Source organism: Camelus bactrianus, chromosome 6 (assembly GCF_048773025.1).
Source record: "Camelus bactrianus isolate YW-2024 breed Bactrian camel chromosome 6, ASM4877302v1, whole genome shotgun sequence".
Lineage (NCBI taxonomy): Eukaryota > Metazoa > Chordata > Mammalia > Artiodactyla > Camelidae > Camelus > Camelus bactrianus.
In genome coordinates this window covers 67,093,543-67,120,821 of record NC_133544.1, presented here as the reverse complement: position 1 = coordinate 67,120,821, position 27,279 = coordinate 67,093,543, and the positions used below count along the sequence as shown (strand labels likewise).

The following is a 27,279-nucleotide window of genomic DNA, read 5'->3' as shown; positions in this document are numbered from 1 at the left end:
GCCAGAGTCAATCTGGCCAAGCAAGGTGTGGAAGATGTCACCGACAGATAGGGCTGGGCTGGTTTACCAGGCTTTGATTGATGTTGGTTTTAAAAATTGCCTCTCTGTAGCCCATTGTATGCTTCTTTGTATTTCCTTTAGTAGTGACCTGATACTTTGCACAAGTGGGTGTTGAAAAATCATCTGCATATAGTAGTTTACACCAGAAACTAACACAACGTTGTCAATCAACTATACTTTAATAAAAAAAATCATTTGCAAATGGACTAGATTTATTCTCAGCCCACGAAAGCAAAGATGAATAAATTATTTCCTTAGTAATAGAAATGATTTTGCTAACAGTGTTAGCTTCCAAGTAGACATAAAACTTAGCAGCTTTGCCCAAATTACTGATATTTTTAGGGCTTAATACTCAATTGGTAAAGTAAAGAGAATGGAATGGGGAAAGTCACATGGAAAGCCTTGGGGTTTTTGTTTTGTTTTGGTTTGGTTTGGTTTTTATTATTGAAGTATAGTCAGTTAGAATGTGTCGATGTCTGGTGTACAGCACAATGTCCCAGTCACGATCATACATACATATATTTACTTTCATATTCTTTTTCATTAAAAGTTATTACAAGATATTGAATATAGTTCCTTGTGCTATACAGAAGAAATTTTTTAAAATCTATTTCTATATATATAGTAGGGTTTTTTTAAACTCTCAGATAGTCTACCCACAAAACTCCCACAAACCAATTCCTCTGAGCTCTCTCAAGAAAAAGGCAAGAACTTGGGGTCATGAAAGGAGAAGATGGTAGACGGTGAGCTGAGTAAAGGCAGAGCAGGAATATTCCCCTACAGTCTCACCGTCCAACAGCGAGAACAAACCAGCACCAAGAATGAAGACCAAGCTTGTGATCAAACGGGCATGAGATGAAAAGAAAGGGGCTGGGCAGAGAGGAGAGCGGCGGGTGGAGAACCACGCAGAGGCCAGGACAGGAGCTGCACAGAGCCTGCCCCCCAGAGAGCTCTGTAACCAAGTCTGCACAACGGTCATAGCTCTCCTACAGCCCTTCCTCCACATGCCTCACTCCTTCCCACTGACCACCATGCTCCTCCTCCAATGGGCATCAGACACATCTGTGCAGACACAGATATGAGCCCAGCCTCCCACCGTGCATGTATCCAGATGAAATGCTGAGGGCAGCAGTTATTAAGCAGCTTAAAGGAATCTCTGTGCCTTCCACCAGAGAGTGGGGAAACTAGGCAGACCTGACTGGAGATAAGTACTTAATAAATGTGCAATTAGCATTTACTACGAGGTTCCTGTGGGCCAGACACTGTCCTAAGTGTTTTCTATTTAATTATCTGAGGTGGGTGCTACTGCTGTCCCGAGTTTCACAGGTAATGAAACTAAGGCACAAAGTCACACAGCATGATTTCTGAAGCTCAGTTCCACAACCAGATTTATTGGACTATGATTGTACTTTTTAATCCTTTCTAAGCGTTAGGCTATAAATAATCGCTCCACCTAAAACTCTCACCACCTTAAAAAAAAAAAAAAAAAAAAAAAAAAGAGGGAACCAACTACCCACAACGGTCCATACAGAAACCTTCACCTCTGAACGGCACCCTACGCTTTCCAATCAGCAGTCTCCCAGCGGGAACCATATACAGCCCATGCTACAAAAATGTTACATCCATAACCTCACCATTACTTAATTATTGCTAATACTTAACTCAGTTCTAATATGCTATCTTAATATAGGTCATAAAGTGATCAAACTTCGATCTTTGTGAACTATTCACAGTTACTGACAATAATCAGTACCGCGGTTCCAATTATAGCAAAAGAGAATCTTTAAAAAAATAGAAAAGAAAAAGAAAAAAGAAACCTGGAACTTGAAAAGGCGTTATCTTAGAAATAGAAAAGGTAAAAAGAAAAGAAAATAGAAATGTAAAAAGAAAAGAAAATCTATAGTAATATAAAGTTCGATTTTTTGGAAAAGATACTAATAATTGCCATTTTATACTCCGAGCCAGACTGACTAAAAAGGGAAGCAAAGGCACAAAGAATGAAGAAACACAAACAAAAGTTGTCTCCAAAGAGGAACTGTCAAGGGAATATATTTGATGATCTTATCTACATTGCCAAATGGTTGCCAGCAGGTCACATTAGCAGGTACAGACCTTGATGTGAGCTTTGATGGAAACGGGAGGCAAGTGTAAATGACACACACAGTACACAGGAGCTGGCTAGCAGGTGAAAGAAACGACAATCCCAAAAGGGACACTTATCCAATCTATTCTAAAAGCTTAAAATCACTCAAACTTATAAAGCAAAAAAATCCCAATTCCTGCCTAGGTCGGGGCACGTACGATGCCAGAAGGGGCCCATGGGTGCCATTTTATAAGTGCAATTAAAATTGTCCATGGTTCGAACCTCAAAGAAGGGCACAGGCGTAGAATTTACAGAACACCCCTCCTTCATCCCCTCTATTCTCTGTAGGGCGGTGGAATGAGAAACAGTTTGGGTTAAGCTGCTTCTGTTCTTCCATTAGTTCTGGTTCTTTTAAGCCAAAATTACATTCCAGGCAGATTGGATGGTCTCGGCCAGTTGCCTGAAGGTAAAGTACAAAGAAATGCCACCCTCTGCTTTCTGGACTCAGCTCTGAGAGTGAAGGAATGCACCGTGGTTCAGAGAGAGAGGTGGGTGGGAACCCTGCTGCTCAGGTGTTTTAGACTCGGTGGGAGGAAGAGGATGGAGGAAAAGGAAAATACAGGAGTATCGGAGTGACTGTTTATATTCATCCAAAGATTTCTTTAAAAACTGAGTGCTGCCAGTGTTTCGTAAACTGATTGACCCTGGAGACTTCATTCAGTATGTCAGCAGGTCATGGTCACCTGTCACCTCTGGGGAGTAATTCCTTCACACTTGGCATCCTCACTCGTTCTCTGACTTTCACCACAGTGCAATTTGGTGGGAGGGGGGCAATTAAATAAAGTTTTCTGATTCTGAAATCTGGTTTTAACTAAACTAAACCTGACAAAGTAAATAAGTTGGCTTCAAAGGATTCCTACAGAGAAACCCCAGATTGAAGATACTCCATCCACAATAAGAGAAGTGGCAGAGTAGACGCTCTGATTGTGAGTACAAGTTCTCCACCGGCCACGGTATGAGTTAAATGCAAGGCCAGCTGAGTCACATTGGCCAGGATGTCGTCCTGTATAAACGGTAACAGAACTTACCGAGAGACTGTTTGAAACAGGGGTTGAAGTCCACTATTTTTAATAATGATCCTCACTCTATTTATATATTGAGCCTCAAGATAGTAACTACTGAGCACCCAAAGCCATCAAAATCAGCCAGACATTTAGAAATATCAATCTCGCTTTAACACATATTTTCACCTACGTTTTATAATGTGACTGTTAGTTCTGTCACACATTTACACGATGTACATGTGTTTATTGAGAGGCATGCTCTAAAACTTTTTCCTGGTTGGGGTGCACAATACAAATTTTGGCCTTGGAGTATAGGTCTTCCAGGCTAGAGTTAGAAATGTTTCTCGAGAAAGTCCTAGACAATTCAAGGTGAATTTCAGATGCCTGGTGAAATTCATTGTTCCCTGACAGAGATTTCTAGAAATTATTAGGCAAAAAGGAGCAAAATCCAATAGGCATTCTCAGATGTGTGTATTAGACTCCGGGTATATAACTAACTGACATCCTCTCACATTTTGATTTTAGACTCCTAAACGGAAAGGTCATCTCTGATGCAGCTGAACTCCAAAACTGAGATTCTGGACTAGTAGGAACTAAACTGAAAAATGTTTTATTTTGATGTTAGATTAAATATTATAAATACAAATTCTGAGCCTACGGGAAATTCCAAATGGATGCCAGGAGGTTTCTGGCACCTAGTCTGTTGCAATGCATACGGAGGTTTATATCAAGAATAGTCAACAGCAATTTTCCATCTCCCTTGGGAAAAGAATAAGAGGAAATCACTAACATGGAATGAAAACACTAATTTGCAATCATGGAGGCAGTCACTGTGTCCAAGGATGCCAAATGCTTTTAAATGTAAGTCATCCAGTTTAGCAGATAGAAAACCGGCAAGAAGTAAATCACTTATTCAGAATCTCTCCTGGACCAAATACAAGTGCTGTGGGTATTATGGTCAGTCTCCTGAAACCACTCTTCCTCCACAACCAAGCTCTTGCCTTTGGTCACAAAGTGCTTCAAACACCAGTCAGTACTAGGATTTGCTTTCTCCTGCGAGATGTTCCACACCATCTCGGGTAGAGAGAAACAGATAAGGGTGGCTACCTTTTGGGTATGTTATATCTCTAACCTAGCTCTATGTACTTAGCATCAGGCTAGAATTTTCAGATGCTCATTGAACACTTTAGCTTAAAGGTCTCTGGTCATCCCAGACTCAAATCATCCAAAAGAGAATTGACCTCTCTGCTTCTACCCATGCTTTTCCTCCTGTATTACCACTTACTGTTTTTGTCACCATTATACACATTCTTGTTGAAGCCAGAAACCCAAAGTACATATAAAACTTCTCCATCACTGCTCGACTCTGACATGGCTAACTGGAGCAATGGTCTCTCTAGCTATCCCTTACAGGTGGTCTGTTCTGCATTTCCACAGACACAGCTTCGTTCTGGCCTTCATTACTCATTATGTCAACAATCATAATCCCTTTCTAACAGGTCTAGCCCCCTTTAGTACTACTTTTGTTGATTCATTCAACAGACACTTGATGATCATCACCCAGATGCCAGGCACAGTAACGAGGCGCCAGGGACACATCAGTGAGCAATCTCCATCCTCGGGGCTTATATTCTGGTGGTGGATGTAAGTGAGAACAGAAGTAGACAAACAAATAAAATATCGAGTGCTGTGTCGAAAATAAGAGAAATAACTCAGCGTGACTTACACTGGGGAGGAGGATCTGGGAAGGCCGCTCTGAGGTGTTGAGCCGAAATAGAGCAAAGAAAAGGAGCTAGCTATTAAGTGTGGGCTGGAAAAGCATCTCAAACAGAGGGAATGCACAGTGACTTCAAAGCCACAGGAGGAGGAAAGAACTTGGCCCGTTTAAGGAAATCAGAGGGCCACTGTGGTTCGAGTGCAGCAAGAGGGGCAGCGGCCATGGCCAAGTGAAGCAGGAGACACGGGCCACGGACAGGGCATGAAAGGCCTTGGAAGCCAGTGTTCCACAGCCTGAGAGACATTTCTGCCCCCCAAATTAGGTTACTATATATAAGATAGAGAAACAGCAAGGTCCCACTGTAGAGCACAGAGAACTAGATGCAATACCTTGTAACGGCCTATAATGAAATGGAATATGAGTGACTTTTATATTTGACACAATAGCCCAGTCAGTGGTAAACAATGCTTAATTATCAGAGAAATTCTGAACAAACACTGCATGACATCAAGGGACAAATGCTGGCTCTGCAACTTGCTATTGGCAAGACCTTGAGGTACTAAGCCCCCAAATTCCACTTATTAAATGCACATCGCAGGCAATGTCCAGTGAACAAAAGAGAAGTGCCCACCTTACGAATGAGGAAAATAAGGGTGCTCTGTAAGAGCTGAACAAATAAAAACCAGATTATCCATCTGCAGGAGGTAACTGGGGGCTGAAACACCCAAAACCATTATCAAGGTGACCAAGCTGTAATCTTAGCCAAAGGGAAAGTGGCATAAGCAAATATGTAGTGCCTGGAGGAGACAAGTGATGTGGAGGTAACAATGAATAACATGATACACATTTTTATCATGAGAAAGGAAAATTCTCTCGTCTTGGGTGAATTCACTAGCTTTCTGGTTTATACATCAGCTCCTCGTGAGTCTGCACTAAAGAACAAGCTAGTGCATCTACCCCTGCACATGGATGAAGATGAATATAGATCAGAAGGCTGAGGAACAGTCTCCCAACTGTGGTCACTTCACCATGGTTGACATGCTGTGCGACCTCACCCAGCCGCCGGCCGGCCTGCCCTAATCAGACCTCATGACTGTCACTCCTCTTACATTAAAGCAAACGTTTTAGGTCAGAGTTGGCACAGGGAGTCCTTTCATCAGGATAACAACCCAAGGCCAAGTGCATTCCATTCACAACCAGATGTGGACTCAGGGTGAAATGTAACTGACACAGCATGGGCTCCTAAGTGACCTTCAGATGCCAGCGTCAGTCCAATGATTCTAAAGAAAAATTAAGCTTGAGCTATATTGCTATATTCATCTGGAATGCATTACTGAATGAAGACATAAAATGGAGATGACTCTTTTCAGAACTCAAGAGCCAACTCTGTGGTGGATAACAGAGATACTTGAAGGAGGAGAAAGAACTAAAATGGTGCCCACGAGTCCTAGAATGTGATGCTAAAATCCGTATTTTCAAAGCTAAAATTTAAGTTCACTCCTGATTCGTGGAGGCATGTTCTTGTCCAGAGTAGAATACTGGGAAAGGTCTGGTGACGTCATCTCTTACTCAACTTGCCGGGAACGTTCAACCCAACAAGGTTGGAATGCCATGGCAAGAAGGCTAATGGCCCTGACTGGGTAAGTGGAACAGCACGTGGCTGGAATGAGTCTTATGCACATGGCAATCTGATGGATACCACAGCAGAATATGCCTACAAAGAAACAAATCAATCCAAGATGCTCCTGATATAGTGAAGACTCATTCACAGTGCTAACTGTCATGGTGATGAAACCAAGCATACTTGGTTTCCACCAGGCTTATAAAGAGTACTGTGGTTTAGGACAAGACTCTGCCACTAGATCTGAAAAATTCCTTTCTATTTTCAATGACTGCATCAAAAAAGTCTCCTTGACAAAAGACTATAAACTTCCCTGCCAATACTTTTGTTTTATTTTTTCATTTTTCCTTTGCCGTAGCATCACAGTTTTCTAGCTTAAATATACCATAAATTCAATGCTAGAAGACTTAATACCTAAAGTCACTGAAGAATCCTTTTCTAATTTTGATGGCGGATCTTTCCAGCCACCCCCTGCTCCAAACTTAAATCCACTACTGCAACATTTTCTGAGGGTGAATATTCACACTTATGTATTCAGGTCTACTATTAAGCTTATATATTAAAAATAGAGAAGCTTATTTGAATACTCTGTGACGGTCATCTAATTCAGGATATGTTTAGTTTTATGTGGAATTTTAAATGTTTGCAATAAGGAAAAATGTAAGCCCTTAACAAAGCTCCTTTCAGAGGAAAAATAGTGTATGAAAGTATCTTAAATGACTTTCCATTCAGGACCCATGGGGTCTTCTGCTGTATTCCAGGGTAAAATAGCTTTGAGGCAACACCAATTATAGCCTGAAGGGAAGTGTGGTTTCACAATGTTTTCACAGTTAAATCTAAGCTAAATTCTACTGACATTGTCTTTGAGAGAGTATATTATCACTAAGGAAATATGATTCGTTGCATGTCAAAATGAAGATTTACATTTAATTGATTACTGAGAAAGAGGGGTATTGTCCTCACACAAGACTCAAATTTCAAAAAGGTCAGATGGTTTTTGGTTTACTTTTCTAGAGCCTAAGAAAAATACAAGTAAAACTTCCCCTCTTTGAATATCTTATTTCAAACTGAGCCAAAAATAACCAAGTTGAAAGAGTGTCATTTAAAAAAAAAAATAAGGGATTAAGAAACAGTGACATCATCAAGTGGATGAAGAAGGAGAGGGTTTCTCCACAGAAGCATTCCCGCTAACGAAGAAGAAACGAGGGAGGTGGGATGTCATTATTTTGCAAACATCTAGGGAAATAACGAATCTAGACAAAGATCGTGAATATCCATCCATATCACAAAGAGACAACCAGATTACTATGTACTTCTTGACAGAATATACAACAGCATCACTGTAGTGTTTTTCCCCCACTTAGATGCAGTCTCTAGATCAAACTAACAGTTTGCAGGAACCACAGGCTACAGAAGAACACACTAAATAAAAACAGGGCAATGCCATCTGCAAGATCAAAAACATGGGAAACTCCACAAGACAGGTGACCTGATCTCTTCAAAGAAATAATTAAAAGAAAAAAAAAAAGAGGCTAGAATCCTCTAGATTAAAAAAAAATCTGAGAGACAGACACATCCAAGGCGATGCATGAAATTTGTTTGGATCCTCACTCAAACTAATTGTCAGTACATGGATAATTTACAGACAATCAGGGATATCAGAGCTGCATAGTTGATATTGAGAAATTACTGCAAATGTTTTTAAATGCATGCTAATGGCACTGGATTATGCTTAAAGTATCCTTATCTTTCAGTGGTGTATGAACATTTTTAAAGGATGAATTATAAAATGTCTGAGCTCTGCTTCATAATCTAGTCGGCAGAGGGAGAATGCTTTCGATGAAACAAGAGTGGGTTAATGGTTTAGCAGTGAGGTACCAGGTACGTAGGACTCGCCGTGGTAGTCTAATTCTGTATGTGTTTGAAATTTTTCACAATAAAAGCTGAAAAACTTTGAAGTTGGGGGAAAAAATGTGACAGATAAGACTTACCCTGCTGGATATCCTTCATTTCTAAATGCAAACTGGATATCAATATTCCCACAGTTTGAGATCGCTTTCCATCCAATAACTTGATGATCTGAAATTTTAAAAAAAATTAATACAAGTTCAAATGACCACTCAGTCTTTCAGCAGCATACTGAAACGCTTAATACTTTTATATACTCAGATTGGTAACTAAACTGATGCTACAGTCACTCTATTTTAATACTTTAATTTGAAAGTAACTTACCCACAACTGCAAATACTTTAGAAAATAAAGGAAAAATACCACTTCGAATTCCACCAATCTAATACTAGCACTGAAATCTTTATTTTACTCTGAGCTTTTTATTCAAACACCTCTTAACTAAGTTGTAATTGCAACACATATGCAAAAGTTTACATCCAACTCTTCCAGTTGCCACTGGCATACTTCCATGTTGTACTTCTTAAGTCACTGCATAGCCTCCAAACCCTCTTGGCTGTAAATCATCTGCTGAGTGGTTTAGGCGAAAGATCACTGTGATCTCGACTCCACTCTTTCAAAACTGGAGTCAGTCCTCTGAACCCCTGCATTGCTTTATCAGCTAAGTTCATGTCATTTTCTACATCCTTGTCATTTCACCAGTCTTCACAGCGTCTTCACCAGGAGTAGACTCCACCTCAAGAAAACCGCTTTTCTGCGCATCCAGAAGAAGCAACTCCTCATCTGTTAAAGCTTTACCATGAGGTTGCAGCAATTCAGTCCTATCTTCAGGCTCCACTTCTAGTTCCAGTCCTCTCGCTGTCTCCACCACATCTACAGTGACTTCCTCCACTGATGTCTTGAACCCCTCAAAGTCATCCAGGAGGGCTGGAATCAATTCCAAACTTCTGCTTGTGTTGCTATTTTGACCCTTTACCATGAATCATCAATGTCCTTAAAGGCATTTTCATGACATCTAGAATGGTGCAGTGAACCCTTTCCGAAAGATTTTCAATTGACTTTGCCCAGATCCATCAGCAGAATCACTATCTATGGCAGCTATAACTTTACCAAATATATTTCTTAAAGAATAAGAATTGAAAGTCAAAATAACTCCTTGATCCACAGGCTGGAGAATGGATGTTGTGTTGGCAACATAAATCTTATGGTACTTATGTCCTCCATCAGAGCTCTTGGGTGACCAGGTTCATTGTAGATGAGCAGTAATATTTTGAAAGGAATCTTTTTCCTCCAGCAGTAGATCTCAACAGTGGGCTTAAAATATTCAGCAAACCATGTTGTAAACAGATGTGCTGTCATCCAGGCTTCGTTGTTCCACTTACAGAGCACAGGCAGAGTAAATTTAACACAATTCTTAAGGGTTCGAGGATTTTGGAAATGATAAATGAGCACTGGCTTCAACTTCAAGTCACCAGATACACTAGCCCCTAACTAGTCCTTTGGAGCCAGGCACTGACTTCTCCTCTCTGGCTATGGAAGTCCTGGATGGCATCTTCCTCCAATAGAACACAGCTTTGTCTACACTGAAAATCTGTTCTTTAGTGTAGTAACCTTCATGAATGATCTTAGCTAGATCTCACCTTGTATTCTGATGTGATGGAGACAGCTTCTTTCCTTAAACCTCATAAACCAGCTTCTTCCAGCTTCAGACTTTTCTTCTGCAGCTTCCTCCCCTCTCTCAGCCTTCACAGAATTGATGAGAGTTAGAGCCTTGCTCTGCATTAGGCTTTGGCTTAAGGGAATATTGTGGCTGATCTGATCTTCTATCCAGACCACTATAACTTTCCCTGCTTCACTTTCTTATCATCTGTGTGTTCACTGGAGTAGCGCTTTTAATTTCCTTCAAGAATTTTTCCTTTGCATTCACAACTTGGCTAACTATTTGGCGCGAGAGGCCTAGCTTTGGGCCAGTCTTGGCTTCCCACGTGCCTTCCCCACTAAGCTTAATCATTTCTAGTTTCTGATTTAAAGTGACAGACATGCAACTCTTCCTTTCACTCGAACACTCAAAGGCCACTGTGGGGTTATTAATTGGCCTGATTTCGATATTGTTTTGTCTCAGGGAATAGTGGGGGCCCGAGGAGAGGGAGAGAGAAGGGGAAACAGCCAGTGGAGCAGTCAGAACACATACAACGTTGTATTAAGTTCCCCATCTTATGTGGATGGGGTTCATGACGCCCCAAAACAATGACAACAGTAACATCAAAGATCACTGATCACAGATCACTGTAACAAAAATAATAACAATGAAAATGTTTGAAATATTGTGAGAATTCTCAAAATGTGACACAGAGATACGAAGTGAGCAAATGCTGTTGGGAAAATGGTGTGGATTGACTTGCTTGACACAAGGTTGTTGCAAACCTTCAATTTCTTAAAAGACGCAGTATCTGCAAAGTGCAATAAAGCAAAGTGCAATAAAACAAGAGTGCCTGTAGTTTGTAACGTTTTGAAGTTACAGAGTGGAGGACACTACCCAATAAATTCCAAGAAAAAAATCAGAAGTAAAAAGGGGTTTAAAAACCCTGAAAGATTAGAATGTATATATACTTTTAAATATCCTGAAGTCCAATATGCAAAATGACTGTAAGAAAACACATGGAGGAAAACAACACATTAGACTAATAAACAGACCCAGTGAGAGTTCAGTCAGCTAAAAAGTCTGGTCCAAGACTTCAGTATATACTCAGATCTTCCTTGAGGTCACCTGAGGTTGTATTTCTATAGGACAGATATGTAGAAGTCATTCAAAAGATACGTCCATTTAAATTTTTGATAAATATTGTCAAATTGTTCCTAACAGGTGCTATCCATTTACACTCGGGCCAAGTATTTGAGAGTGACTGTTTTTCCTGTTCCCCCATCCACTCTGAGTATCATCAATTTTAAAAATGTTGGCCAATATGATGGGTAAAATGTTTTCTCACTATTCTGCATTTTTAACGCTTTAACAGTAAGGTTCAACATTTGGTTATTGGTTACGTGCTCTCGTGCATTGTCTCTGCATCCTTTTCACTATGCTTTCCAATTACTGTCTACGGGGCTGGTTTAATGAAAAGGAATTTAAATAATGACACAGCTGAACAGCAGGAAGAAGGGCTTACACAGAGATTGGTGTGGAGAAGAGGCACTTTCCACTGGAAAAAGAGGGAAGAGAACTACCTTTCACTGCACCCCTACTAAGGTATTATGCTTCTGTGCACACGAGCCAATCCAAATGGACGGTTGTGAATAGGGGACAGCGAGCACCACGATATTGTAAACTTTTATTCTTTTAGTGGCTCCCTGTGGATTTCCAAAAGAGTAACAAAACTTCATGCTCAAGAGTCCTGTCAAGTCAGCGCAGTCACCTCCCTACTAGGGCATTCCAGGAAGGGGCACAGAAATGGAAGGATGCTTTTGTTCTGCTAACCCAATGCTCTTCTTTGATATCTGTGATTAAATCTCACAACGCCTTACCCAGATTTTTACCTATTATCTGAGGCATTTACCTTCACAGCAGAGTAGGTAGGAAGAAAACACTGAGGAAAAGAGACAAGAGTGAGAAAACTGATGGAGAGAACGAACAACAACAAAAAAAAGAGAACAATTTTTTTTAAAAAAGATGTTTAATTAGTTATCAACTAATAATTACTAGATTGCTTTTAAAATCTTTTTTTTTTTTAGAATCACAGTTCAGTTTCAAACAACCAGATCCAATTTATATAGAACCTTCTACTAAATGAAAAATTTTCCTCTGTTTTTCTTTTATTGCATTATATGCATTCTTGCTAAGCTAACTTTCAGGCAGATAAAGTCAACTTCAAAATTCCTCTCTGAAGAGAAAGAAAATAAGACAAGAAGATAAACTAATATTGGGTATTTATTTTCTCCAATCCACTATATTCTCTAAAATATTCTTGGGCTGGAAAGAAATCACACTCAATCACTGACACCTTCCACATCTGCATTCCTGAACACTGTGGACTGGTGATCATAACGATTATCTGGAAAACTTCTAGAATCCTGAATTGCCTGAGACAGTCAGATTTTAACAGTCTGCCCTTTTTATAGTAGGAACATTAATACGTTAAAAAAAAAATAACCACCAGATTTTAAATTTCAAAAACCATAATACACCAAACCATTTATTAATTCAAAAAATTAATTAACCAGCACCAACCCAATCTTTAAGAATTCTGATTGCTATTATCCTATGCTATTTTAACAATTTTTTAAAGTTGTCTGGCTCAAGTCAAAGGTTCCCAGCAATACAACAATCTAAGTAGAAATACAAATAAAACCAAGAACCGGAGCCATAAACACAACAGCCCTTCCCTCCAGCTTTTAGCTTTAGCCTTCGGAGCTGTCATATTCCCCTGGCCAGCTACAGAAAGTGACTGGCATCATCGTCTGGTGACTAGTTGTTAAGAGAAAAATCAGGAGACCAGCCTTCTATTTCCAGGCCTGCCCTGACTCCTCACACACCAACGCTGAAACGCAGGCAGCGCACCTCGCCAACACTCACAACGTGCCAGCTCCTCGGCTGGGGCACTGCGAGGGGCATAAAGATTAAAAATAATACAGACGCACACGTACGTATGTATATGTCCTTATATATACGCCCTTGTCCACGGCGAGTTCAAAGACCAGCTTAAAAGAGAAGCTCACATAAATAAGTCTGACATGAGGGAGCTGTTTACAGGGACCAGTTAACATCAAGACTCTCTAATTGTTCTTGGGCACATGACCCCTAGAAGCACCAGGACTCATTGGGAGTGGGGGGTTTTAAGTGACATGGCTGTTGCGGGTGCAAGCTTTCTCTGGGTAACCTGAGAGCACTCCTCGAAGTGTTACACTCCATGCCGTTTTCGTGAAACAGAAGTCGAGGTTTCACCTTCTGAAAACCTCTCCGTGAAGGAGAGGGGAGAGCTGACAAGCTCTGCAGACCAGGAACCTCAAACGACACCGTAGCTTACGTTCTGCTTGTCCGTAGAGAAAGGGCTCTTTCCAGTCTGAGTGGCCACTAGGGTGGGTGGAGGTCCTTCATTAGGGCACTGACACCAGCCAGGAGGCGGGGCGCTCACACTGCAGACCTTGAGGCCCGTCCGCCACAGTTGACTGTTGGTGGTTGGTAGGATTCCTGACTTTATTAGTCCATAGCTTCATAATGTGAATGTCAAATTAATGGTTCTCCACGTTTATGTGGAGCCAGTGGGCAGAATTATGCCTTGAAGCTCTCAATGTGACTTCCTTCCAAGTGGGTCCTTGGAATAAAATGCCCACTGCAGGCTGTTCAAGAAGGATATTTCAGAAAACATTTATGAGAGAGTATAAGTGCTTATAAAAGTCTGCTCATCTAATGAATATTCTGGTGTAAGTGGATTTAACCCTCAGCATTGAAGAAACCCACAAATGTTGCCTAACTTACCCTCTGCCTTTGGGCTGGCCCAGATATTCAAGGACGGACCTTACCTTGGAAGCAAGTTCACACTTTAAGAAATTATTAAGGTTACACTCATCCAGTGCACACATATTTATAGCCATTTTCTACCAAACAAATAAAACACAGTCCGACCTCAGATCATTGCAAACAACCTAAAGTTTTCATCCTATTCCTATTCCATGACTCTTCTAATACCCGCTTTTCATTCTTTGTCCTTATGGGTATATTACTTCATTTGTTATAATCCTCAAGATTATTTTCTAGTATTAAGTAACTTTTGGCACCAAAGCATTTCACTTTATGTCTGACTCAAATTCCTCATGCTTCCATTTCAAACAATCTTCTTCTTCTCTCAGGGGAGACAGACAATGGCTGGTCTCACCATCCCCTACACAAAGTGCCTTCATAAACCTCAAGACCATCTTTCTTTTCTTTCTTTTTTTTTTTTTAAACAAGAGATGCTTTATATCAAACCCTTTAAAAATCAGTTTTTGAGAAGCATTAACAAGCCCTCAGTTTATCTTGGTCCTATCTGGAGTCAGCTGAACTTGGCAACACATGGCCTTCTCCTAGGTGTAATTACAGTCTGGAGGAGAATGCAATTTGTGCAGCATTCCACTGACCTACAAGCTGACCTTGTGCAGGGACAAATTCACAGGTTGCGTTAAACCCTATTAGACATGCCTAGTTTAAGGCAAAGCCTTTCCAGACCCCTGCCGCATGCTAGGATTAGGATCTGTCACACATGCATACTGTTCCATCACCTAAGGAACTCCCGCAATGCCTTCCAGAGTCAGGAAAGGCAGGCCCACACCCTACACTGTCTAAACCCGCACCTTGAGTCAGCACATCCAAATTATTATTATTTCTTACATATGTGGATTTTTTTTTCTTTTTGGAAAAACCTGCCTCTTTGAATAAGAATTAGAAAAGAAATTGGAAGACAGATTTGCTGCAGTGGAAAAACCACACCCTGACTGCTCAGCTAGGGAAGTCTTGCCAGACAGACCGAGAAAGAGTTTCTGCCAGGTCCAGTGGGATTTTTCACAACTACATAAAATCCGTATATATCTTCAGCCTTCTGCCTGAGCTTGGCAGACATGGCCAGAAATAAAAATAAAAATAAATGGTCTGAATAGGCCACGAATGCTGGGAGCACACTTGGCCGAGGGAGTTCAGCACAGCTACAAAATAAAGAGAATCACAGAAGCCTTCTTCCAGGGAGTCCTCCCTGTCTGAAAAAGACGATTCACTTCCACACCTACACCCTGGCTAAACACCAAACACACTCAAACCTCTGCCAGGTCAAGAGGGTATTCTGTTCTTAAGCTTAGTCCCTGCATCGGAACTTTGTCAGCTTCAGTCACACGGCTTCCATCTCCAGGGAAGTCAGTTTTATCATGGAGCCTGGAGAGCAGGCACCACGTCTGGTTAAATACAGCCTCCTGTGTCATCACCAGCGAACATCTTTGGTTCACTTCAGGCAATTAAGGACATGTGAAATTTGCTGCCCTTCTCATCTGAATCACCCTTCCTCCACCAAAAGCACAAATAAACGGAGGATCCTCACACACAGATAGATATTTACTTTCAAGGCAATGACACCGATCAAATATCCATGTGCAGGACATTTTCGACTATAAAGAATAAATGAGTACATGGTTTGCCTCTCTCGGGGAGATCAAACAACACAGTGGAGAATACACAGAATGGAGACAATCTGACTCTCCAGAGCAAAATTCTAAAAAACACTATTTCTATTTTTGTGCCTTCAGACTGGAGATATCTTATGCTTATGCTTCATATCAACACTCACCAAATTCACTCCTTGGCAAAAGTACAGACGTTAGGAGGCTGGCATAAAGCACATGCGCTACTGATGACGAGAGTCAGCCTGTCTTATTAATAGGAATCCTCTGCATTTCTAAGTCACTGGCTCCCTAAGTGATCAAGGTGCTTTCCTACTGACTGTCGTGTTTATCTGGAAGGCATGCTAGGTTGGACAGCTGTTAGAATCCTAAGTTAGAGATACAGAAATCGATGCACCTGCCCTAAGGGCTTTACGTTTGGATGTGTGAGCTGATGATTTCCTCTTAGTACCTCCAAATCCCAAATAGAAACTAGCATGGAGCCTGAACTCGGGCTGGATTAGAGAGTGTTATCTTCCAGGGAGATGAGATATGGTGCATCAGGGAACCCTGAAGGTTTAATTTTTACTCTCATTTAACGCAATCACATACCCACCAAATTAGAAATTCTTATTTAATAAGTAATGGAAATCTCCTTTGGAAAATAGAGAAAGAATTTCCTATCGGAAATTCCAAGAAGTGACACAAGATGTTATGAAGCCATGAGGCACAGTAATCCATGCATGCAGGCCTTATATACCCGAAATTAAAAAAAAAAAAAAATCATGGGAAGAAGCAACTGATACAATCCCATTTCCAAGCTGTGGCCGTCCATGCCCCCCTCAGCCCTGCCCCACATGGCAAGTGTGACAGTGACTGGACAAGAGACAGGTAAGCAAGTACTCTCCCTAGCCAGTACGGAAAGCAAGGGCCAGCTGGAGGGGAGGGCAGGACCTGAGCTGGCCGTCCTCCCACTGTCTCCTGAGGGAGAATGGGCGCTTCCTTGGAAATATGCCTTTTTTTTTCTCGGCTGGTGCCCAGGAAAATAAATGCTGACTCAGGTACCTTGTCCCTTCTCCTCCCGTGTTCCACCCCCCGCTACTCTGGGGCATCACACCCACAGGAGCTGGTTGGCTGGCCCCATGAGGCCACATGATGAAATGTCACCTGACTCGGCATCAACAAGCCCTTGCTGCTGATGGCCAGCGTGGCCAGGGACGCTTCTGGGAAGTGGCCTCCACCAAGCAGCCCAATGAATGCCATTAAATTAAGCTTTCCACAAGCAGCCTGATTATCTGTCCCACCAAATATTTCAAGGAAAACTAAGCTTCACTGTTTTGTCAAACTGTTAGGTCTGACTGTCTTCCATGGCCTTAATTTTGGGGACACATAAAATTGCTCAGATGAAGTTTACTTTAAGGATTTGGGCTCTTCACCAAGAAATGTGAAAAGGCAAACTGTCATCCAGTCCTGCGGCTGAGAACACATTTGGCATCCGATTCCATTACTGATGAGACAGAAAAACCCTTTTACTGGTTTTGGGGCCAGTGAGTTCTGTTCAGAAAATACAGGGAGAGAAGGCCACAGCAGGTGAGGGCTGCGGCAGGAATATGGAGGGCGCAGGGGGTGGGGGTGGGTGTGGGCGGCAGACACTCCTGCTCATTTTGGAGTTTTTGTGTCTTGTAGAAAACAAACTCCCAAGCAAAATCAGATGCATTTCCCCTTCAGCAGAGACTCAGGAGGGAAAATGGCCAAGAGACATTAGTGCAGTCACTGGCCCACCTTCAGCCAGGACACAAATGTACCGATGAGAAACGTCGTCTTCTTATGTCTTAGTGCTCAAGGCCCCGTAAAATGCCTGCAATGAACATGAAACAATTCTAAGCTGCCGCCAACTAACCTGGTGAGACGCAACTAGACAGAGGGCTATACAGTAGGAGAAAAAAGAAAGGAAAGGAACAGAAAGAGTATGAAGATATTAACTTCTGGTAAAACATAAAACAAAAATAAAATACAGGCCCAAATGTCCAAGACTCTGCCTTTGAAACTGATGGCGTGAATACTAAGCTGTGGTGGTCAGAAGTGAGAGGAAATAGGGACTCTCTTTGGGACAGATTACTGACATCAGTTTCACCTGGAAAAACTCAATTCCTCCTTCAGGTGGCCTCCAACCATCATGGCTCAGCCTTCCCAAATCCAGGTACTTACTCCGTCGATGTGACTCGCCCTTTAACAGCAGGGTGAAGAATGTGTTCACTGTTTGAGGAGGGGTGGGAGCACGGCGGCTCATTACTACAGACAAACCAGAGGCGTGATGCCACAGGACCTCTGAGTCATGTTTCACTTGTTTTTTCTTTTAAATTTCTACATTGCAATCTCACTTCAAATTCCTGTCTCAATAACAGACCTGCATGTCTATCAAAGCCTGGGAGAGTAAATGTTTCTTCTCCTCCCCTTATCACCCCACTGGACCTGGCACTGAGGAGCAAAAGGAAAGCTTTCTCTCCACTAATCCTAAATTGTACGGGAAATATCTCCATCCTGTATACTTCTATGTGCTGTAGGCAAAGCCCTTAGAGAAGTTTGGTGGAGATGCTGAAAAACTGTCTATGGTATGAGGCAATTAAGAATCTCTGGGATACCCTATTGAAGTTTAGTGTGCATGTGAATTACCAGGGATATCATCAAAACTACAAGATCTCAACTAGATTTGGATGAGGTCTGTTTTGGATTGAATCGTATTCCCCCTAAAAAAGATGTGTTGAAGTCTAACCCCCAATACCTCATGATGTGACCTTATCTGGAAATAGGGTCATTGCAGATGTGATTAAGATGAGGTCTTACTGGAGTAGAGTGTGCCTCCAATCCAATATGACTGGCATCCTTTTAAGAAGATGGCCATGTGAAGACACAGAGACATACAGGGAGGTAGGTCACTTGTTGATGAAGGCGGAGACTAGAAGTACGCAGCTATATGCCAGGGAGTGCCCAAGACTGCCAGCAAACCACCAGAAGACAGGAAGAGGGGGAGAAGGACCCCTCTCCTGGCTTCAGAGGGAGAATGGCTCTGCCAACACCATGATTTCAGACTTCTAGTCTTCAGAACCGTGAGACAATACGTTTTTACTGCTTCCAGTTACCCAGTTCGTGGTAGTTTAAGTTGGCCTTAGGAAATGAATACAAGGAGTGAGAATGTTCTATTTTTAATAAGCTTCCAGGTGATACTTAGGCTGCTGGTCCATGGATCACATTTTGAGTGGCCAGGTTACTGCAAATGGATGGATGGATGGATGGATGAAGTACTTTGTTTACTATTACTGGCACCTAGCACAATGCCTGTTATATATATATATATATGTATGTTTATAAAATCCCTAATTCCCAGAGTTTTTTCTGCTAACTAGCTGGAAATGTGCAATCTCCATGGTGTTCTCTCCTAAAGCGATGCGCTCATGGCTTTCTCCAAGACCAGTCCCAGGTACACAGATAGCCATACTAAGGATTATAAATGACAAAGTTTATAAGACTTTTGGACCTCCTGCCTTATCTACATAATTTCTCATTTAATATTAAGACAGTGAATCTAGTCTCCTATATGTTCTTGGTGGCTCAAATAGGGCTTTTGTCTCCAAAATCTAGAGTGTTAGGCTTTTGAAAAGAACACATGCTAATAATTACCCCAAGCTGGTTAGAGATAATGGGCAACAGAAAAGTTATTATCTTCAATGTCATCGTATGTCTTTGATATGATAATCATTGCATTCAAGATATCAGAAATGATGGATGGCCTTTGATTCAGAGTGCAGCACGATGCAAATTACCTGGCTCCTTCTCAGTCCTGCTTAGAAGGTGAACAGCGAGTGACAGTGGGCACCCCTAGCTTCAGGGCCTCGAGCCGCTAGACGGCAAAATCTGTGACAAACTCAAAGAGAAAGACTTCCTTCTTTAAAGATACTTAAGGCTACTTTAATGTCTCCTTTTACAGACATCCTTCATTCAGAACAAACTCACACAGAGTTTTCATCTGCAGCCACTGCTGTAACATACACTATTTACAGCCTAAGTCATTCTAACCTGGTAACTTTCAGGGTAACAACAGTTGACATAAGTCCCACATTGTTTCTAGCAGGCCCCTTCTAGACACATAAATCGATGATTCCAGGAAAGCTTAGTAAGAAAGGAAAGAGGAAAGAGCACTGTATACACTTATTTCAAAACTCAACATGATTTTGTTAGAGCCTACGGTGTATTACCCAGCACACTTCCCCTGCCATGAGTCTTATCAGCCTCCTCACTCTCACAGCACACCTACCACGGAAAGCATACACGTATTACACCCTTCAGTCGTCCGTGTGAATGGAGCAACGTACTGATTCTAAATATTTACTCGCCCTCATCCATGAGGACTACATCCATCCGGACTAGCATCACGAATGTATGCCCCCTGAGCTTCTCTCATATGGGCAAGTCACATTCTGATGGTACGAGCGCAACAAACACACGGCAGGTGATTGGTCCAGAGTCCTGCTGATATCCATCTTCTCCCCTTGCGTTCTTTCCCTTGCAGTGCATCCCACCCCAGCAAGGATGCACGTGCCTCCTCAATTGTGTTGCAATAAGGCAATAGCCTCTAAGATGGGAAAATCAAAACTTGAGTTTTAGGGGAGCAAGGAAGAAGCCTTTTCACTTCTTCTTCTCCTATAAAGCCAACTCAAAATTCTGAGACTGAGGCTCAGAAGCACAAAATCTAACTCCAGTGAAACTAGGAGACGCCTTTAATTTCAAAACAGAAGAAACTGGAGGAGTGGAAAATTCCATGGCCGAGTGATGGAAGGACAAATCTCACTGTCTGAAGAGTAAGTCAGAACCTCGGACACATGAGTTAGTGTCATCATGTGCTGTGGAAGAGTGAGAGGATGGAGAGGATGGGAGCTAAAAACCAGGGGATTATTTAAAAGTTAGCATACGGTACAATTAGGTGCTGGGTATTTGACCCCAACTTTCATGATCAGGAACAGTTTCTGGACAAATTCAACCACAGATTTGGGACTCACGGACAGAAGGCACAGCAAAAGCTAGGACTGAGGTCTTGCGCTGAAATAGTCATTTGCAAAATTCCACATCCTTTTTCGGGTTCTCTCTCAGAAAACTAGCAATCAGGCTGACACCCCAGTTTCCATCCCCTAGAGTCAGGTGCCTGGAGAAATGCCACCTGGAAAAACGGACCAGTCTAAGAGCAAAGACAAAAAAGTCCTGTCACTTGGGGCCAACTCAAATGACATGGTTGGTCTGCAACTCTTGACCCCATGGTGAGAACCATCCCTGGGCAAACCTCAACCATTCATACTGAGCTTCCAGCCAGGTTTCTCATGCCTTGATTCGATGTATAAAGCAGCAGCCAAGAATCACCAATGATTTGAGATTATCCTCTACCATGAAATACGGAGGTCAAAACCAAAAAGCATACAAAAGGAACTTGGAAGAAGGGACAGAAGGAAAGTAGGAAGCAAAAGAAAATGTAAAGAGACTATGATTTATAAATTTAAAAAGTTGACTGTATTCTTTAAAAAAAATTAGCTTTTATAAATTCATATACAGTTCTGAAAACAAAACTCCTTGTCTACCAAAAGAGGAAGACCACGGTAACTGTCTAAAACTGTATTCACAACAGAGAGCAGAGAACCAGAGAGACGGCTGAGGGCAGTGAACACTGGTGCCTCTGGGCTGCAAGGTGGGAGTGGACATGCGGACAATAGTACACTTTTTTAAAAACACTTTTTAAAGCTGTGAAATATTATTGAAGGGTAGCATGTGCACATTTACATACAGTTTAAAGGACAAAAGCAAACTCACCTTAAGAAACTAAGAACTGTTAATACCTTTGAAAGCCCTCTATCTTCCCCTACAATTTTCCTCCAAAGAAACCATTTTTCTGAATTTTATATTTATTATTCCCTTGCTTCTAAAAAAAAAAAAAAAGTTTTGCCACAAACGTATGGTTCCTAAAACTCTTTCGCTTTTTATGTTTTTAACTTCAGGCCATCGGAATCATTCTTTTGTGACTTGCTTTCTCTACTGAGCCTCATGCTTAAGGATCATCAGTGTGGATGCAGGCAGCTGTGGCTGACTCTTTTCTGAGCTGTACAGTATTCCATTATGCTATATCCAGCCACCCTAATGGTGATGGACATGGCTGTCATTTTCAGATCTGTGTGATTATTAACTAAGCTTTTACATACACTCTTCTGAGTGTCCAGGCACAAAGGTACAAAAGTTCGAGCAGAGGGTATACGAGTGCTCACAGGGACTAGATGGAGACAACCCGCTCTCCGAGTATGTGGCACAATGGACCTTCCCATTAGCAGCAAGGAGAGTTCCTACTCCTGGTGATAAGGATGAGGGCGGTGACCGGATGGTGGCACCAGCAAATACTTCCGTGACAGACACGAAGCTAAACACTTCCCAGATTATTTTAATTCTCACAACCACCCTTTGAAGTAGGCACTACTATTATTCTCACTTCACAGACGAGGGAACTATACCGAGGAGCCTTAGAAAGATGATCTACCACCTTCCCTACTTAGATCAGTGGAGACTCTCGGAGCCCCAGGCATGCTGGAGAAAGCAGCTGATTGGAAGTCTTGTCACTGGCTCCTGCCAGCTCCGAGGCGAACACCGAGGTCTGAGCTGACAGGTGTGAACACCCTGTGCTGCAATGTGAGTCTTAACTTCCTCTCCAGGTACCTTCAGCCTCATCCCTTCCCTTGGTGGCAAGCGAATGGCTGTGTCCTGTGGGGCTGAACTGTTCCAGTACCTCCACAACCAAGAACACGTGTAATATACAACCAAAACATCACATGGCCTGGCTTCTCCAATGCCTTGCTAAGTCATTCTCCACATTGTATGCTGTAGGCAGTCTGCTGCTGTTTTGAATCACATCCTTCTCTAGACAACCATCTCAGTGTCTCACTTTTTCCATTAGTAAGATGATCATAGTACAGAGTGAACTATTTATAATGAGCCCCAGCTCAAGCAATGTGGCTTTCGGTTGGCTTCATTTTAGATACATCTTTCTTTGTTAATTAATATACCTTAGCCCAGTGTTGTAAGTAACATTTATGTTCCTGCATTGGACAAGAAGGAAGGGGACCACACCCAGATTGGAAGATCCAAGATCTTTGGAATCAATATGAATGTAGTATTTCAAAGCAAGGTTTAAAAGTCAGTTTTTGTGTTTGTTGTCAACTAAGGAAGGGGGACAGGACAGCCTACAGGAGAGTAAAAAGTGATGTGCTATTAGGTCATGAGTTAACCCCCTGGTACCTGCAGCTCTATACCATTTTTTAAGAGCCTCTTCTCTCCTCCTGGGATATTATGCATATGTCTAATGTGCGAATGTCTGACGCAAAATGTCTAATGTGACTAATAAGGTATCTAGCATTAAAGTTAATTAATGAAAATGAAAACACTAAAACTCATGTTATTCAGTAACCAGGGCCTGGAGCCAGATCCCAATTAAACCACTCTCGTGATGAAGGAATGGATCAAAATGCCCAGTAGCGTACATCTGGCTGCTTCTGTGGGTCCATCTAGAGCCTTATGCCCCTTTCAAATCAGCCTCCCCACCCTCTCCTCTCCATTGCAATGTGGAGCTAAGGGTGGTCCTCCTCACAAGGTCCTGGGGACTCCCAGGCTCTCCAGCTTGCTCGCATGGAAGGGGCTAGGCAGCTAAGGGATCCAGCTGCAAACAAGCATGATTCATAGGCTCCTCCTGGCCCAATCCCTTTTGCCATTCATCCTGCCGGAGGGCCCCGAACCCTCCAATCCCATTTGTACCCCACTGAGGAGATCTGATAATGGTCCTGGCAGAGCTGTGGCTTTTCGTAACTTCTGGCAGGGGCCTCGCTGACCCATAACTTGCCTACACACATGATTTCTTCTCATACTGTCTTTGTAAATTGACCATGGCTAACCTGGCTGCCCTAATCAGATCAATCAGAGTAACATTTCTTTAGCTGCTGCAGGCTGGCAGCCTCCTGGGCTGAGGCGTGACTCTGAGTCAGGCTCAGATAGGGAAGGCAGATTTTGGGGTTTCCAGTGGGCTCAGGTTTCCTTTGCTTTTATCACAGTTGGTGAGCTTTGTAAGGCCCGTGTTTACAGCCATGCAAATTAGCCTCAGCTGGAGAGAAATCGGGTCAAGCCTAAAGGAAATCAAGCTCTGGGGCCAAAAGGTATTTTATCAAAAGTTGTAAGGGTAGCCATAGTACTGAAGTCAAGCCAGACTGTCCTAGGAAACGCGGACAGCTTTGTCCGGTGTAACCTGAACTCTTGGCTTGGCCTTTGGACCCTGGAAACTACTGAGAGATGGAGGGGAGGACGGTGAAGGGGCCCCATCCACCAACGGCAACGGCAGGGGGCCGGCCAGCTCAGCCACTGGCTGCAGCCGCCAAATACATTTTCTGTTAAGTAGAGACAAGTGTGAGGAGGGAAGCACTCCATCTTTGAAGGAAGAAACACTATGGCTGTGAGGACCATTTGCCGTACATCCTATGTTACTCACTGACTAAACAAGGTCCAAATCCACGGTTTCATTCGACTGACAAGCTTGTATACACTGTTTTAAAATGTATGTATGAAGGTGTCCACATACAGATATGATCTGGTATTTTGCATCTGGAAAGCATCTTAGAAATACTCACCCTAGAGGCCATGACACTTACAGAAACTAAGGCCAGAGAGGTGACGTGACTGGACACCCAACTGCTCACTAGTTACCTTCACGACAACACCTCTGGCACCTGCCCACTGCAGTTCTCCCCATCCTATTTCCAGTCCTTTGATAACCCAGTACAGAGAGAAACTTGGCTTATTTTAAAATAATTCCCCAATCCGTTGATGTCTCTTAAGATTAGGGGATTATTAAAACCCTAACAATTATTTCCTGAGCTCCCACCATTATTCCCTGTGGCTCACACAACATGGTGCCAATGATGTCAGGCAGCTTGATCTATGGATCTGAAAGCAAAGATGTTGGTTCACGTGTGATTCCCTGGTCTACCTGCCCTCTAGTAAATAAGACAAAAGTTGGTGGATCGGGAGTGGCCCATTTGCTAAGTAGAAGTAATGACCATATCCTCGGACTTCATCTAAGTAAAGCTTATCTTCCAACAGATGAGAGACCTGAGACCCAGAGAACTTAAAGGACTTGCCCAAGACTCAATAGTTGATTAAGGTCAGAGCCCTAAGTAGAAACCAAGTCTATAAACACAGAAGCCTATGCTCCTTTTACTAAATAATGACCAGGAAGTAAAATTCAGACTTCTCCAAGTCAACGTGATGCCAGGACTTGTAGTTAAACTCAGACCAACAGACCATGTGTCAAGTAATTAAGAGCACAGGTTCTTGCTGGATTCACGTCCTTGCTCCGTCACGTAAGACCTGCATGATGCTGGGCAAGTCACGTAACCTCTCTAAGGTCCAGCTTTCTTACCTACAAAATGGGAAATTATTAATAATAGAACTGTCTCACTGGGTTCTTATGACGACTGAGTAACTCAATAATACATGCTAAATACCCCAAAACTGCTCAGCTAGCATTAACCAGCATTACTGCTGTTGAAATCTTGTTGTCATCTTCACTTGAAAGAACCTACGTGAATGCAGGGTTATTAAGACTTCCGACCGTATTAAGGATGTACCTGCGGGTGCACGTGTGGTGCAGGGCTGTCCTGACCTTTGTGTATACTGGAGACGTGTACACTTTGCAACGCACTTAGGAGTTCAGTTTCATAAGCATCCATGTGACCTGGGTTTATGACTTAAATACACACAGATCTTTGCCCATTCTTGTTAGACCCTCACACACTTCCAGCTTAGAACTAGAGGCCAGAGTAGTCACTGCCACCAACAAGGTCCCAGCATTAGCACTTACCCACAAACCACGGTCTAGCTCCAGCCAGTTATAGTCTTAGAAAAGGTCCTGTACTAAGCATAAATGAAGTCCAGGAAAATAGAGGTGAGATATCAAAAATTGTACTCAACTCAGAGTACAGGAGGTGAAGGATAAAATACTTAAAAAAAAACCCCAAATATTTAGAAGGGTTTGCTCATAGCATATCTTGTAATATCTAATCATACTTTATTTCCCAATGAGAGCCCCCCAAATCTATGTTCACATATATTTTCACTCATTTCAGGTATGGACAATTTTAAAAACTGTGCGTGTGTGCACACCTGCACGTGTGTGTGTGGTGTGGGGGTGATCCCAGAAACGGTCCCAATGGGTCTAAGTCTAATACTTCATAAATCATAAATTTTTATATTGCACTCCTTCATTCTAAGCACTGGAAATACACTTACTAATGATTTCTATCCTACTATTATCTGCAAGCCTTTCTAATATGCATTTGGCTCCTAATACTTTGAGTGGATGATTTGCTGTGAAATTTGGCCCCATGGTCCTCAATAAAGAGATTTAACAAGATGACAGAGGGTGCTGAGGGGCAGACACTCTCTTGTAGGTTCTACTGCTCCAGCTCCAGGATAGAGGCTGGTTGAGCTTCACAGCTCAGCATTCTAAGGCGCCCTCTTGTGGTCGGAAACGAGCACCCTAATGATACTGGCTGGAGGTACTGGTCCAGATTAAGTTACTGTTTGACAGCCAACAAGAGAAACACAGCTGAACTCCAAGAATAATATTCAGATTCAACATTCTGAAAGAATCATTGATATCCATACTTGACAAGTTCTAACCACCTTTTTTTTAAAAAAAAAAAAACTAAAATAAAAATAAGTAAGTCAAGTAAAAGTACAACTTAACTTTTGGGGCCATCTTATTTCCAAATAAAATTTACAAGGCAGAATTTTTGTAAGCTGGTGTACAAGCTCCTGTTTGCTTTCGGCAGATCTGGCCAGTCAAGGGCCTTTTTAAAGCAAAGAACAGGAAAGCCCAGATCATTCCAGGTACCACCCAAGGAATCTGGACAGAGCACTGATGACCTCAAGGTCATATTCTGGAGCCATCAACACACGGGCAAGTTATGTCACTCACTGCTACAGATGATAACCCCTAGCCTCACTGCTCATTTTCAAACACATGAGAAGCAGAAAGGGGCTGGCAAACTCATTCCCATTCCTGGGGGAAAAAAAAAAATAATGCACATACCTTACCAGGGCAGCCCGGAGAAATTATCTTTGTACACAAAAGCTGAAATTATATAAACTTGGAAGGCAACAGGTTATGAAAACCCTATAAATTTATGTTCAGGCTTCCAAACAATGTTCCCCTTCCACTCTTCTCCCCTCCCCACTAAACTGAGACACCAAGTCTGGGATGTGAGTTACAGCTATGATCCTAGCCAAAGTGGCCCAATTACATCTGAAAGCTTTCGGCTCCAGGAAGTTTCAACAGACTGGTGTCTGCTGAACCATCACCACCCCCCTCCCCCCCACCCCCACCAAGTGCTCAGGGAATAGCATTATCTCATTAATTCTTAAGAAATATCTATTAAAAAGGCAGAGGGAAAGGAATCATTTTATGTATCTTACAGAGGAGGGAACAAGCAGAGACAGTATTTATAATTCAGAGTGAGATTGTGGCATTTCAAGAGAGAAAGAATACTGGCAGGTCATGCTGATTTTCTGAACGGTGCCGGGCAAGTTTAGAAAGCAGTTGGAAAGCTGATCAGAGTAGCGACGTCTTTGACAGGCACCA

At 42.3% G+C, this 27,279-nt stretch overlaps 1 protein-coding gene across 4 annotated transcripts in view; it reads right to left on the bottom strand.

Annotated features, from left to right (window-relative positions):
* FMN1 (formin 1) overlaps positions 1 to 27,279 on the bottom strand; it is a 361,575-nt gene that overhangs the window by 158,437 nt on the left and 175,859 nt on the right. For all 4 annotated transcript variants that reach the window (XM_010965320.3, XM_074365871.1, XM_074365872.1 and 1 more), the window contains one exon: positions 8,537 to 8,624. In XM_010965320.3, the coding sequence (XP_010963622.2) occupies positions 8,537 to 8,624 (88 nt within the window). The remainder of the gene's footprint in view (positions 1 to 8,536; positions 8,625 to 27,279) is intronic.